Source organism: Phacochoerus africanus, chromosome 14, assembly GCF_016906955.1.
Source record: "Phacochoerus africanus isolate WHEZ1 chromosome 14, ROS_Pafr_v1, whole genome shotgun sequence".
NCBI classification, from domain to species: Eukaryota; Metazoa; Chordata; class Mammalia; order Artiodactyla; family Suidae; genus Phacochoerus; species Phacochoerus africanus.
This window is the reverse complement of record NC_062557.1, coordinates 57,525,211-57,539,675: the sequence shown is the minus strand read 5'-3', so window position 1 is coordinate 57,539,675 and position 14,465 is coordinate 57,525,211. Positions and strand designations below refer to the sequence as shown.

At 50.0% G+C, this 14,465-nt stretch overlaps 1 protein-coding gene across 1 annotated transcript in view; it reads right to left on the bottom strand.

Moving 5' to 3' along the window:
- Nucleotides 1-14,465, bottom strand: part of LOC125115149 (protoheme IX farnesyltransferase, mitochondrial) — a 98,620-nt gene that overhangs the window by 14,836 nt on the left and 69,319 nt on the right. The window contains exon 5 of the mRNA XM_047758982.1: nucleotides 13,003-13,073. Within this exon, the coding sequence (XP_047614938.1) occupies nucleotides 13,003-13,073 (71 nt within the window). The remainder of the gene's footprint in view (nucleotides 1-13,002; nucleotides 13,074-14,465) is intronic.

Here is a 14,465-nt window from a genome sequence, read left to right as displayed (position 1 = left end):
GGGATGCTTTAATTTTCTTAAATATTTATAAAGGCAACACACATTCATTTCAGAAAAATTGGAACCATAGAAAATCACAGAAAAGATTCTAAATTATTGAAAGAAACATACTGTTTTTTAAAAAAATCTTTCTAGCCTTTTCCCAAAGATATATCTCCTTTAAAATGGCACAGGCAGCCGCGGGAGTGGCCCAAGAAATAGCAACAACAACAACAAAAGACAAAAAAAAAAAGGCACAGGCTGGCAGCTGTAGCTCCAATCTGACCCTTAGCCTAGGAACTTCCATATGCCCAGAAGTGGCCCTAAAAAGCAAAAACAAACAACCCCCCCCAAACACCACTGAGAATGTAATATATAATCTGTTGCAGTTTTGTTACTCTATTTTCAATATATCTTAATGATTTCCCTAGGCCCTAAGAATTACCTTATACCATTATCATTAATAGCTACACTGCAGCCTATTTCATGGATCTACCACAATTAATTCAATCAATACGTCTTTTTTGGACACTTAGTATTTTCCCATCTTTTTTTTTTCTTTTTCTTTTTCCGGGCCGCATTTGCTACACATGGAAGTTCTCGGGCTGGGGTGGAATCGGAGATGTAGCCACTGGCCTGCGCCACAGCCACAGCCACACCGGATCCGAGCTGCATCCTTGACCTATACTGCAGCTTGCAGCAATGCCACATCCTTAACCCACTGAGCGAGGCCAGGGATGGAACCTGTGTCCTCATGGGTACCAGTGTGGTTCTTAACCTGCTGAGCCACAACGGGAACTCTTCCCATCTTTTTAATTAGAAAGTACACTGGGATGAACATTTTACAGAGAAGCCACTATGCACAGCTCTGAGCAGGATAAATTCTGAGGGCAAGTTCCCAGTCACTGGGCCGGAGGACAGGTGCATTTTGAGGGGCTCTGAAGTCAGATTCTTAATCCACTGTGCCATGGTGTGTGCCATGGTGGGAACTCCTACCATTTGTTCTTTATTTAAAATTTTTTTCATCACTCCTTTTGCTCCTTCCAGCATTTAAATCCCATGGCAGTTGGCCGCCACTTCAGGTGCTACCCTGAGGCCTGATTTCTCGAGGTTAGCCCAGAAGGAGGGCTAGTCGAACTGGCTTTCCTGGGTCTCCCTGGGCTGGAATGACCCCAGGAAGAGGGCCTTGCATCTTCCTGGCAGATGCCCTGCGCCAGCGGTTCTGCCTTCAGCACAGTCTCCGGACCAGCGGCTGTGGCATCACCTGGGAACTTGCTAGGAATCCAGGAGATCTGGAGGCTTCCTGACGCCCGGGATCCAGCGCTACACTGTCACCAACGTGATGCTGGTCCTACCTGGTCTGCACCTGCCAAACGGACACAGGCTGGGCCTCAGTCCTGCACCTCCATCCCTCCTCCAGCGCTGACCATGTTGGCCTGGTAAGTTGCCTACTTTCAGTTGTCTTTAGACAAATGTGACTGCAGTGGAAAGAACACTGTGAATTAGGGGCTGTGAATTAGCTCTGTAAGCAACGGACTGGGGAACCGCAGGCGTACCCTCGACCTCTCTGTTCCACCTCCCTTGACGTCATCTAGTCACACAGCTACATGTGTTCTGGCCATGCCAAGGGCAGGATGAAGCCAGTGTGGCAGAGCCTTGCCGACTGTTGAGTCTGCGTGATGTGTGTGCCAGGGTTCACTGTGCCATCTCTGCCCCTGTGCCCATGGAACATGTTCACCGCAAAGACGTTTGGAGGATGCTTTGATGTTCCTTGTGTTATTGTCACGATATCCTGGTGTCTGTAAATAGCCTAAAGCGGGTTGTTCGGGAATCAGGTGGTCTGAGTTCTCTGCTGGGAACTCCGAGGTTATCTGTATAAAAACGGGCAGATTATTTAACTGCTCTGGTCTGTGGTCGGTTCCCTCGTCTGTCAAGTCAGGGTTGTGTTAGGGCTTTTCGGATGGCAAGACTGCAAGCCACGTCAAAGCAGCGCACACAAAAGGCCCGATGACAGCCGCCCCGGGGAAGGTGGGGCTTTCGCGCCACTCCTCTGCAGGGGGAGGATGGTGGCAGAAAAAGCGCTAGCAGTTTTCTTGAAAGAAAAAAAATTCTTTGATATCCATTCACTCCCTCCTGTAAATAGGTTCCTGGCTCACACGGAGGGAGGAAAGATGATGCATTTCCAAGCTCACAGCCCAAACTGAATTACATTTTAAATTGAGGTCTCTCTCCATCGAGCATCCGCGCACAAGGCCTTTCTATCTCGTCCTTTCCTGCCCAAGGCTACGTTCCTGCCCAAGAAACTAATAGCGATGGGGGCGGGGGCAGAACAGGGAAGACAACAACGGACACTTGTCGACACATTTCTATGAATTATTTATTCCTCCTTTAAATTACTGCATTTCTTTGTTTACTAAACACCGATCCTTAGTAGCTCTATCAAGGTGCAATTTTCTATAGAAATGAGAAACAAAGGAGCGTATACAAGCTTTCATTTGATACCTACGTATTATACTTAAATGTAATTTAAATTACCTGGCTTTTAAATAATTTACTGGCGAAAGGTGGCCTTCTGTTTGAGTAATATGTCAGAGAGGCCCAGCAAATGTTCTGTTAAATGCGGAAAGTCTTCTATTTTAAGCAGCTCTGCAGGTAACTGGGTTTACCTCAAAATTAATCTCATATTTCTTGGTCCTTTTTCCAGAAGAAACGATTTTCAAATTATTAAAAAAAATTTCGGAGTTCCTGTCGTGGCACAGTGGTTAACGAATCCGACTAGGAACCATGAGGTTGCGGGTTCGATCCCTGGCCTTGCTCAGTGGGTCAAGGATCTGGTGTTGCCATGAGCTGTGGTGTAGGTTGCAGACGCGGCTCGGATCCCGCTTTGCTGTGGCTCTGGCGTAGGCCGGTGGCTACAGCTCCGATTCGACCCCAGCCTGGGAATCTCCATATGCCGCGGGAGCGGCCCAAGAAATGGCAAAAAAAAGACAAAAAAAAATTTCCTTTCTTTAAAAACAGAAGATAACTCAAGACCTTAATCAAATGCAGCCAATTTAACTTTAATTTCCTGCATAAACCCCACATTTGAGCTTTGACCTGAGTTTGTGGGGAGAATCTCCACAAAGAACTGATTCGCTGATGTCTCCCCAGAATTTTATTCAGGAATTTTCTATTTCTGAACCAGTCTCAAGTGATAGATGCTGGAAAAGCGCCGGGGACTGATGTAAGTTCAGAATGTCAGGAGTAGGTGAAGGAAATGAGGGCACGAAGCATATTTTAAAAGAAAATTAGTTACAGTAATTTTTGAAAAACCTTCAGTTTATGTAAAATGATGGTAACCTGCTTCAAAAACAACCAAAAAAAAAAAAAAGGAAATTGAATGTTAAAGCATGTTTAAGAGAAAAGCAAGAATAAGTATGTATACTTGGCGTGATTATCTTTGAAACACGGGGGCTGCGGCACCACGTCAGGTGAAACCTTAGGGAAGAAATCAAAGCTGGTCTGAGCTGAAGGAGTTTTTGAAAACTGATGGAAGACTTATTCATCCAGGGGGAAGATAAGATGGATAGATTCGGGGGAGGAAAAGCTCAAGGAGCCTTAGCCCACTGTTGACCCATCAGATGCAGCCTTCTAACTCAGGGAGGAGGCAAAAGGCAAACTCAAGTTAAGAATTCCGGGGAGTTCCCATGAGGACGCGGGTTCGATACTTGGCCTCGCTCAGCTCAGTGGGTGAAGGATCCAGCGTGGCCGTGAGCTGTGGTGTATGTCACAGACATGGCTCGGATCTGGTGTGGCTGTGGCTATGGCTGTGCTGGAGGCCGGCGGCTGCAGCTCCGATGGGACCGCTAGCCTTGGAACTTCTATATGCCGCCGGTACGGCCCTAAAAAACAAAACAAACAAAGCCAAACACCACCTCGGGTATGGGGTAGAGGTCCCATCTGTTTTCTCACATCCTTGAGGGCGGGACCACCTACGGAACCCCTGCATCGCTGCCAGGTTCCCAGAGGGATGGCCGGTACCTGGTGGAGCCAGATGGTGTCCTGCTCTGACCCTCCCCCTTTAATATACGGGACACTAATAAAAACAAGCAGCTCTGTCCACCTACATGAAATTAGGGTCAATGAATGGTAAGGGGTCTCTGAAAAGCTTTAATAAAACACAAGTTATTTTTTAAAAAATCAAGCTGGGACATCAAACCCTCTATCTCTGCAGCTTCGGAGACCACCTGGGAGCTGCGAGCACGCAGCCCTGGGGAGAGGGAGGTGCAGATGCAGGTGAGCAGGTCCTGCGCCGCCCGCCTGGGACGAGCCTTTGAGCCTTTGCTCCGGGACAGCGCCTGCACCCACAGCAGCCAGGGGGACCAGGCTCCCCATATAAGGAGGAAAGGGGCTGCCCAAGGCAAAAACAGGAGAGGTAAGGACGGTGGGAACTGCCACGCAGGTATGGCTGGCAGCTTCCACGTGGGAGGGAGCCCACGAAGCCCAGAAATCTGGGCTTTTATGCACAAGTCTTCTATTCTTAAATGCTGGCCACTGTGGAAAAGCACAGCATTCCGAAGGAAAATGCCTCTTCGGGGTCTGGTCCGGTGGTTCTGCCATCTGGGGTCTGGGTGGAAGACCTCCGCTGTGAAGCGCCTGCAGCTCCTCCGCCCCAGGACTGACACCCCCTCCGACCACCCCCACCGTCCCCGCCCCCCCCCCACACCACACTCCTTTCATCTTCAGTGTGGCCTTTCCTTACTCATCCTCTAAGATTCAGCCTAGACATCAAAACATGTCCTCCAAGAACACCTCCCCCCCACGCCCCCACTCCCGACAGGTGGTCCAGGTGCCCTCTGCGCCCGTCACTTCCATCCTCCAAGAACACCTCCCCACCTCCTCCTGCCCGCTCCCCAGGAGTGGCCCAGGTGCCCTCTGCACCGTCACTGCCATCACGCCGACCCGCTCTGCGACCTCACCACACGCTTTCTGAGTGTCGCCTGCACCAGTCAACGTGATACGCCCTATACCTAAGGCTGGGGCCCAAAATGTTGACTGAAACTAAACTGGACAAACCAGGCAGGAGAGGGAAGATTGTCCTAAGGCCACTGCTCCTGTGACACCAGTCAGGGGGAGCAGCATCTGATGGCGTCAGATCTTTCCGTGTCCTCTTGTTTGAAAGGAGACGAAAAGAAGCAACAGGCCATGAGCGCAAATGACTCCTGATGACTAGTGAAAGGCGTACTCGCCTATGACTCACTTCTCACGTGCCTGCAAGTGACTAACCTGGTTACCATGGCATGACACTTAATTCTCTATATTCATAATTACTGGAATTAATTTTCCCATTAAGTTGGGAAAACTCAAGCTGACATGTATTATTTCCCTGTCAACATTGCCGAGCTGGAAAATGGATCATTCCAAGGAGATGGAATCAAAATACGGATATGCTTCACAGTAACAGGATTTTCTTATAAACAGGGGCACGGGGTGGGCGGGGGAGCGCCCAGGGGACCCCCCCCCCCACCATCCCCAGGACTGCGTCCATCAATGCTCATGACTCACGATGCTTCAAAAAAATCAAATATGCTTTCTTCCCTGTGCTGACGATGGGTCTGAGAAAACGCCCAAGTTCCTCTCCCTGACCACTGTCCTGACTCAGCCCTTTAGCTGGCTCTTTGTCTCACGACGCGTGACATTGAATGACTGTATTTTAAGGACCAAGTTCCGAATATGAGCACTGCGATTACTGAGACCAAATCTGTTCCTCCTGCCACTTCAAATGCCTGGCTGACACTTAGGAAAGGTTTACGCTCTTATTCCATCTGCGGTATATACACACCGAGACTAATCCTCCCCCCAGAAGCTCTGCAGAGCTTCACCGGGTACCAGCTCCGTGTGACGGGGGACGAACGGCACCCACAGCCCCCCTGCAGCCTGCAACCGTTTACATTTGCTTAAGTGCTCCCTGGTGAGACCTTCAGTAAACGTGAAAAATGGCTCCTGTAAATCTCGGTAATACTTGAGCTAAACCCGAGCTTTACGTTAATGATGCCAACTAAACAATCCATTCATTTCATCTCGAAAACTCAGGCTCCATCATTCATTTACAAACCAGGCCTGGGCCGCCCCGCCCCGACTCCGACTCCGAGGGTTTGAAGGTCTCCGCCCCCAATAACCTCCCACTCTGCTCTCATCGCTTCCCGTGCGGCTCAGGGCCACAGGGAGCGCTCCCAAGCTCTGGATGAAACCTGGGCTGGCCTGTCTAGGTCTCTCAACATTACCAAGCTGGAAAATGCATCATTCAAAGGAAGCCAAATACAGGTGTGCTTCAGAATCACGATGAAGGCCCAGCCCGGCCTGCCTGCTGCAGGTGTCTTCACCACACAGTGGGTCCTTATCTGCTGTTATCTCGTTTTCTGACCTTCCAGAGACCACCCCGCCCCGTGTACCAATTCACTCATGTCACTCGGTGCATGTTTATGGCCTGCCCTGTCTTGTCTGCTTAAGCATTTGATGCGTTTGGCTAATTTTTCCACCCAGATTATAGGCCTTTTGAGCATTATAAAAATAAACCTGACAATGCTGGTTCCATTATAGGTAATCAATAAATTCTGAATGAATTGAATTAAACAAGGGAATTGTTTAATTCGAAAATATATAGGAGAAACGTTTGGCCTTGACATTCTTAAGAAAGATTAATTTTAATTAGGACAGCCCAGGAGAAAAGGTTGTTACTTAAAAAAAAAAAAAAAAGATTTATTAGAAACTGAAGTCTGAAGGACATCAGCTTGGAGAAAGATGTATTCCTCCAGCCTTTCGGAAAACAAGGAGCAGAATGAACAGAAAACAGCCAACTCCAGCCTGACAGAACCCAGGCACGCCCGGCGGAAGACCGGCCAGAGGACACCTCTCTCCACGCGCTGACCCGCCGCATCTCTCCCGAGGCTCTAACTCCAAGCCCCCTGAGGACCCTGAAGTGGGTGCTGGGGAGGGGGAGGTGGGGAGGAAGGACCCTAGTTGGATGGTTCTGCCTGGGGCAGTGCGCTCAGGCTGCCGGAGTGGCCTGAGGTGCTTCTTCCTATCCCTCCAGGCCTAACTGTCCCCTCCCCTCGTCCCGGGGCACTGGTCCAGAGCTCGGGCAATCAAATCCTCCACAAGGCCCTGGAACTGGGCCGGGGACTCCGGGGGAAACCCTGGGGCCAAGGCTGAGGCTTCCATTTGGGTGATGAGTGGACTTAAGGGAAGCTGAGGGCCCAGCATGTAGAGAGGTGACAGGAACCGGAGCAAAGCGGCCCGAGCACAGGGCAGGAGGGGACTCACTGTGGAGGGCTGAGGGCCCATCTTTCCAGAAGCCTGGCTGTAAAAAGAGTGGACGAGAGGAAAAGCCAGACGGAGCAGCCGATTCAACAGACCCCTCTAGGACACAAGAAAGGCCTCTTGTCCAAATACGAAGTCGGAAGACAAGCACACGATGGGGCAGTGGGCTGGGAGAGGGTCTGAGGGGCTCCAGGGGGTTTCTGAGCCAAGCACCCGCTCTGCCAGTGGCTCCCTAGACCTTAGAGCTTGTCGGGGACCAGAGACAGAAACGGGTCCCAAGGGGCCTGGAGGCCCCACCTTCCAAACTCAGGTGGTAGATTCTGCAGCCAAATCTTCCGTGGAAAAACGCTTGACATCCCCCTCCTGGGAAGAAGTGAGGGGTGTCTTAGGAAGAACTACTGTGGATGGTCCCCTTTACCCCCCTCGGCCACCCTCAAATGAGGACCAAAGCTGCAAGTTAATACAGAGCTTTGAACTTGGAAGGCACTCGAGGACACTGGCCACCTGTGTGATGGGGGAGCTGGGGGAGGGGAGGTCCTTGAGAGGATACAAAACAGCAGAAAAACAAGGGGTCTCAGAGAGGTCCGACCACTTTCTGATTTTGCAGGGGTTGGGGGGGCAGGTCCTGCCCACTGACCTGGCCTCCGGGGAACGGAGGCGGTGGTGCGGCTGTGAACTGGCAGAGGCAAAGTCTGTGGCAAGGAGCCGACACGGGAGGCAGGCCAGCGCCGTCCGGCCCCGGAGGCCCTCTTTCCTGACGCTCCCAGATGCTCAAGCTCTTTAGCTAAATGCACCGGGGCTCCAGGTCCAGCCGCGGGCATTGGGGACGCTCCCTAAGTGAGCTAAGGGACAATGTATTCAAGTCATCAAGTGGCCCCGAGCCATTACAGACTCTGATAAATAATTCCACCATAAAGGCCCCAGAGCTGGAGCAAAAAGCAGAGAGCCATGGGGTCAAATGTTTCCCCAGGACTGGCATTTGGTAAAAAAGCCACAGAGGATGCTGTTCTGAACCGCCTGCAACTGTCGTGAGGTCTGAAGTCTAGAAGAGACCATCCGCTTTGCTTCTGTACCTTATAATGAATCTGAGAACCACGAGACGTGGTGGCAGACAGGTCACATCTCAGGCAGAGGTGTTACTAGCTCAGATGTCCTGGCCCGGCCTGTCCTGGCGGGGGATGCGGCTGCGCCACCAGAAGGCAAGTCCTAGAGCTGGTTTTGTACATTGACCTTGCATTGCATGCACCTGCTAAACTCACTTCTTAGTTGTAGTAGCTTTTTTTGTCAACTCTGTGGAGGTTTCCATGTCAGCAATCACACGGTCTCACTTCCTCCTGCCAGATACGCTGCCTCCGGCCCACGTTGCTCCCGAGCCCACTGCTCCCGAGCCCACACTGCTCCGAGCCAGTAATGCCCCTGGAAAATCTCTTTTGGGGAAAAGCCCCTGGAGGCATCTCCGATTCCGTAAGCTCATCGTGTCGTCTCCCGAATCTTCCTTTGATACTTGCGGATCTCAGGGGATCATATGACTTTGTTAACATGAAAGTCAACCCCGCTGGCTTCGCCCCTGACTCTGGGTCTGCAGAACCCACCTCCCAAGTGGGTTCCCAATGAGCTGAGTCCTTCTGTGCAGCAGGTGACTTCGCAGAGAATGGAAGAGAGGTCTAAACCCAGGTCCTGGGCACCGCGGTTGCTCAGAGCCACGACACACGCTCCGGGAAGGTCCGCACAAGTCAGCTGACCTTCTTTATCTTTTCCAATTTAAAAGATGACGAAAGATGCTGAGAGTCATTTTTAAAGAGCTGTTTAAAGGGATCGGTGTGACAAGGCCCACCCGCCACTGACTCAGACACATCATCTGCTCCATGTATGTGCTTTCTTCTCCTACAGGCAAAATAAACCACTGGAATCTGTACGAAACAGCCTTAAAATGAGGACGTTCTGTGAACACACAACTGGCACCATCTCCACAGAGGGCAGCACAGAGTTACCACCCAAACTAGCCACAGGGAAGGGCGGGGGCACATCGGCATTCCTGCTGGGACCACGGGGTGACCCAGGTCAGTGCTGGGCACACTGGGAGGACCGGCCACTCGACCTGTAGCCCAGCTGGTGGTTGCCCTCGTAGGAGGGCACTGTCCTTGCAGCACCTCCCTGACCCCCTGCGGCCATGCCTGTGACAGAGTCACCGTGGAGGTTTCTCTCCTGTCTTCTCCCTGTCAGTTAATCCCTGGGTCAGGCTCAGAGGACCACATGTCCCCCCACGAGTGCCAAGGTCATGCCCTCCGAGGTTTCCAATGGCAGCTGGTCTCCCATCTGCACTGAGGGACACCGTGAAATCCATGACCTGCATCCTTGACACAAGTTCCCAAGAACGTTCTTCTAATATCCTCACCCTGTCTTATTTTTAAGAACTAAGACGCAGAATTCTGGTCTCCCGAGAGTGGAGCCTTCTCCTTAAAGATAAAGAGACTTTGAGAGACAGTTGTGCCCAGTTGTTAGAAAGGCGGGGTGCAGAGTCAGATGGACTAGGACACGTCTGCTCGTCCTTCCCAGTTTTCCCACGAGTCCTGGGGGGGTTTAACAGCATCTCCCTCATGGGGCTGCAGTGAGAATTACCTACCAGTGATGAACAGAGAGCTCGGCCTTCTGCTCTAAGTGCGATCTTACCAGGAAACGGGGGATGAAATGGACTGGCCCACCTTAATCAGGTATGCGACGTTTTGAAAAAAGTTGAATTGGAGCAGAGCTGACTTGGCTGCAGGGCTGGCTTCAGGGGCACCACCGAGGGAAATCCGTTCTACACGCCACACGGTCACTGTGCGACGAGGAGGAGCTTTTCCTGGAGTCTCATCCCGGGCTGGTTTCCATAACCCTGATGTTGCTCGCACACTGCTCCGTTTACCAAGGGTCCCATGAGCCCTCTACTCCCCCCTGGAACAAACAATCAATGCCCGAAAAAGCACTGCCTTCCCCGCCAGCTCTGTAAGCGGCCCGTGCCCAACTTTCCAGTCATGTTTTTCTGGAAGGGAGGCCTGAGGGCACAGAGAATGCCACCAGGTACATGCAAACCGCATCGTGAGGTCCACCCCAGCACAGGGCTCCCTGAGGGAAGCTCCTCGGGTCCTGAACGCACAGAGCACCTCGTCCGGGCGCACGCTTCTCTCCTCAAGTATCGCTCTACTGCTTTAAGTCCTTGGAATAGAATTTATTTCACTTGAATAAAAAGTTTCAGAAACCCCCCCTGCAGTCACTTGACACCATTAACGAAAAGCAACGTCTATCGTGTGTCTTCAGAACGGATAACACCAAGCTGCGTACAAAGGACTTTGCAAGGATTTCTTCCTGACTCCTGTCACTGCTGCCCAGACACTGTGACAGGGACGGGCCACACCTCCCAGGACCAACATTGTAAACCAAGCCTATGAAGCTGTGCAGATTCAACAAAGCCTGCCAGCCCAAGTCAAACAGAGCAGTAACTACCAGACGAGAACTGCGGCGTAAACTGGCTGCACCTCGCACTTAAAGGCCCATAGCTGTTCTAAGTGGGAGACCCACCGAGGCTGAGAAATGAATGTTCAGGAACAGTCTACCAGGCTTTCTGCGACATCCCCCTGGCCACTCACTAATCTGTTCGTCAACACTGATTTCCTGAATTGTAACAAACGCTAAATGGCAAGATGTCGAGTCCTCAGCTTGAAGACTGGGACTCTCCACGCAAGGTTTCACCCCAGCTGGTAACAGCCCCTTGAACCTATCTGATAAAATACCTCCCGCTATAAAAAGGAAGGCGGACTCTATTTTTTTCAGGCCTATAATTTGTCCTCTACACTGACAATGAAGGTTTATTATCACAAAAGATTCTGCCTCGGTTATCTGCACACAAAAACTAAGTCACAGGTCCATCAGACGAATCAGTGTCCTGCGACCTCTGCTATAAGGGAAGGGCACCGCCCACACCGTCCCCCAGGGCCACAGGGCTGCGCACTCCTGGGTGGACCAAGCCCACTGTCCTGAGGGCGGGCAACGACCACACCAGGCCACGGAAGATGAGCCACGAGTAGGAGGCCGGGCCTTCGTCTGATGACCATCGCACGCCTACTGGCTGTTTCCTGGCCTTGTCCCCATGTTTCCCTGTTTCTTTTTCTTTCCTTTTTTAGGGCTGCACCTGTGGCATGTGGAGGTTCCTAGGCTACGGGGGTGAATCGGAGTTACAGGTGCTGGCCTACACCACAGCCACAGCAACACGGGATCCTCAACCCACTGAGCGAGGCCGGGATCGAACCCGCATCCTCATGGATTCTAGTCGGATTCTTAACCTGCTGAGCCACAATGAGAATGCCTCCCTGGTTTTAAAGGAATAAGATTCACTGAGGAAAAAAGCCTGGACAGAAATTCCAAACAAGTAAGAACTCACCTGTGATCTGATCAGTGGCAAAAGCAGCTTTTAGCTCTTGAGATGGGTTACAGTTTGCATTGTGCCCCTCGAAAACAACTTTACTCAAATAAAAGTGCTTCTGACACTTTCTTAACATAAACACAACAGACAGCTGGATTATATTTCTTTTTTTTTTTTTTTGCTTTTTTTTAAGGGCCACACCCAAGGCATATGGAGGTTCCCAGGCTAGGGGTCGAAATGGAGCTATAGCTGCCGGCCTACACCACAGCCATAGCAACACCAGATCTGAGCCACGTCTGTGACCTACACCACAGCTCACTGCCGGCAATGCTGGATACTTAACCCACTGAACGAGGTCAGGGATCGAACCCGAATCCTCGTGGATCCTAGTCGTTAACTGCAGAGTCGTGAAGGGAGCTCCTAGGTTATATTTCAAAAAAGGAACTAAAATATCAGTTAGGGCTGAGATTTCTGTGCTTACATATCTTCACCTGTTCTACCACCTGTTTCAATATAACGGTATTTTAAATTCATTTAAGAACTGAATGGCTAAAAGCAGCCACAATTAAAAATTATTTTCACATAGACCTCTGACTTTATCTGAATTTGTTTCCTTTACGGTTTAACTTATGATGTGTGATTATCTGATGCCTGGGGGGTTACCCTGATACATTTTAAGCTCCAGGAAGCACTGCCTGGCATACGGCAAGACGATGATTTAGCAGAATCGGTATGAACCACAGGCTCTTTTTATCCTTCTCAGCTGTGATATCTACTGGATTTAAAAAAATATCTTTTGAAATGCCAGTTTCGAGGTCTGCAGGAAGTAAAATGTTTAATCATTCCCCATTAGTGATATTAAAATATTTATATGCCTTTTAGTTCTACTTAATTGAATTTGGGGGGAAGCAGTGTAACAGGGGCAGCCTTTCCTTGGCGTCCAAATAGCTGTCAGCTGACCATCTGAGAAAACCAGGCTTCGACCTAGCTCTTTCCTCCGAGGCTCTGGATGGAACTGTCTGAAATCACTTGTGTTAATGGAATGTTTTCAGCCACAATAAGCAAAACAAGTTTGTCTCAAAACTGAATCGAATAAGGAAATCTACAGCACGAGTTACTCCCACGACGAAACGTCCGATCTCAGATCCACTCTGAGTGCCGTGGGGGGCATTCTGTTTGGAGCTGAAAGCAGTGAACACCCTCCCCAGGGTGTTCCTCTGGAAACGGGGGGCTCTTTTCACTTCACGGGTCGAGGCCAAACACTGGGGAACGACGCAGGAGGAATGAGCACATGACATGGAGAAGACGGACACTCACGGTTTTACCTGATCTGTCCGCGAACCAGAGGTCTGTTCTTTGTCCTATTCATGTTTGAATCAAACGGAACCTCAAAGAACTGCAAAGAGATTGAAAAGAAGATAAAGCATGAACTACAACAGGAATACTCTTCTGCTTTGGGTCTACAACTTGTATTACACAGTAAACTTCATTTTAATTTTGACAGTAGAAACGAACGCTCTTGGTGCTCTTTATAGGAAAACTCTGCAGGAGAGACACATTTAAAAAATTATATTCGTTAATTGTCAGGTACTTTTTTTCCAGCTCCAAAAACCATGTGTTAAATACATAGCTGCAGTCTTGAAGCCACAGTTTCAGCTTTAAAGCATCAGGGCTATAAACCACCCCAGAGCCTTTCACACAGCCCAACGCCTGTGAATCACCAAGACTCAGGTGGCCACAGGAAATGGGCTGAGTCTGAAGGAAGTAAGACGCCAGGTGAAACTGTACACAAATGATGAGGTTACACAGACTAGGTCCCCCCCCTCTGCCCAGGACAGCTCCCCTTTACACCCAAGACTAGGTCCCCAGCCCCTCTGCCCAGGACAGTTCCCCTTCACACCTGTGGCCCCAGCATCATCAATAGCAACACCCCCTTTGGCTCCCAGTTTGGACAGTAGGTTGTCTGGTCACCCTGACAATGCAATACTGTTTCTTGTTCATCTTCTAAGGACAAGGTCCAGAGGGTCCCCTAACTCGCTTTCTGAAGCCCTGACAAACTGCACAACATGCTCTTAAATTTGTTATCAGCATCTCTTGCCATCCTTTTCGGTACAGCAGAATCTCCAAAAATGTGCTGATGAGGTTATTGTTTGGGAACGTGCTTGACTCAATGAACGTGGAGCAAAGCAGGAGATGAAGCAATAGCTCAGGGCAAGGCCTAGGGCAGTATTTCCCCAACTCCCTTCACTCTCTTCTCTCTCAGTCTCGGGAGCTGCTCTCAGAAGGCACATCCCAAGGTCAAAGCACAGCAGTCCAGCAAAGGCTCTGAGAAACCTAACACACACTGCTTAGCCAGTGTTTCCCAAACTTACTTGACCATGCCAATGTTTTTTACGGAAAATACATTCAACAGATGTTGGAGCTATCTGGCCTGCATATACCCGGGGATAAGGATAATTTCCTAACCAGTCTGTACGACCCACAACCCTCTGAACGGTGAGCTGTAATCAGCAGGTGTCCCATACATGTGAGAAAAAAAGAAATACTAGTGCTAAAAAGATGGAGCCTAGAAATCAGTCAAGTAACATCTTCTTTTTTATCGTACCGAAAAAAAATCACCAGTACTGCCTACTGATAAAGTCACTGTCAAAATGAAAGAGAATTTTATTCTGAACTACCTGAGAAATTCAGAATGTACCCTTTAGGTTCAGACATCCGGTAAGACGTGTTTCCTTAATATAAAAAAAACCCCAATATACGTTTCCCTTCCCCCTGTCTGATGGTACAA